The 1052-nt window shown below is 43.9% G+C and overlaps 1 protein-coding gene across 1 annotated transcript; it reads right to left on the bottom strand.

The window, feature by feature from the left end:
• Positions 1–470: 470 nt before the first annotated feature.
• LOC145979576 (histone-lysine N-methyltransferase SETMAR-like) lies at positions 471–1052 on the bottom strand. Its single transcript, XM_083112549.1, has one exon. It carries the CDS (start codon positions 1050–1052, stop codon positions 471–473), a length of 582 nt encoding a protein of 193 aa, XP_082968675.1.

Raw genomic sequence — 1052 nt, forward strand, 5'->3', positions numbered from 1 at the left:
AGTGAGGCCGGCAGTTGATAGGTAGGACTAGGCCCTCACGGGCTGTTGCACAACGGGTTGGTTAGTTTTTAGTATATATTAAAGATTTCACTGTTATTCACTTTAGAGTGAGTGAGTGAGTGTGTGTACTAAAGAAACTGAACAACAACAAAAGATTCGACATGTATTTTATATCGAACAGATATGGTCATATATAGAGGTAGATAGATAAAATAGTAATAGCCTTTGGTAATATTTTGCAGGAGGGGCCAAAATTTGTAGATCTGGCACTGCGTGTACCCCTGTTACTTTGACTATAGCTGTTTGCAGGTCCACTAAAGTGCCATTGTTCAATACATACCAGGTATCCAAAAAAAGTTCACGCCGTATTTTGCAGTGAGAAATAAAGACTGTAATTTCTGGCAAATGTGTTTTATTCAGCAAAATAAGCTCCTTCAGCTTCAATTACATGTTCCCAATGAGATACAAGCTTATAAATCCCGCGTTTGTAAAAGTCTGGTCCCTAGAAGCAAAAATTGTCCTATGACTTGTGTGACATCATCTCGGTTTCGGAACTGTTGCAAGTGAAAGTCGGATGGGGCAATGTCCGGGGAGTAACGAGGAGGAGGTAAAATTTCCCAACCAAGTGTGTTGATTACCTCCTCCTTGGTCACTTTCGCCGTATGAGGTTTAGCATCATCTTGAAGAAGGATCACTCCTTTCCTGTTGACTAGTGCTGGCTGCTTCGGTCGCAGTGCAGCTGCAACCCTTTGCAACTGGGATGAGTATACCTCGGATGTGATGGTTTCGCCATGCTCTAGCAATTCAAAGTGCACAACACGAGCGCTGGTCCACCAAGCACAGAGCAGTACCTTCTGTTGATGAATGTTTTCTTTGGGGGTCAATGCAACAGAACCAGGGTACGACCAATGTTGTTTTATTTTGCGGTTACTGTATAACACCCATTTCTCGTCACATGTCAATATGGTCCAGGAATGGGGCTTTCTTGTGGCGTGACAGGATAGGGACACTGAGGGACGAGGTCCTCCAGCCTCCTCTCGCCACTCACACAT

Source organism: Lepisma saccharinum, chromosome 26 (assembly GCF_977018435.1).
Source record: "Lepisma saccharinum chromosome 26, izLepSacc3.1, whole genome shotgun sequence".
In the NCBI taxonomy this organism is placed as follows: Eukaryota; Metazoa; Arthropoda; class Insecta; order Zygentoma; family Lepismatidae; genus Lepisma; species Lepisma saccharinum.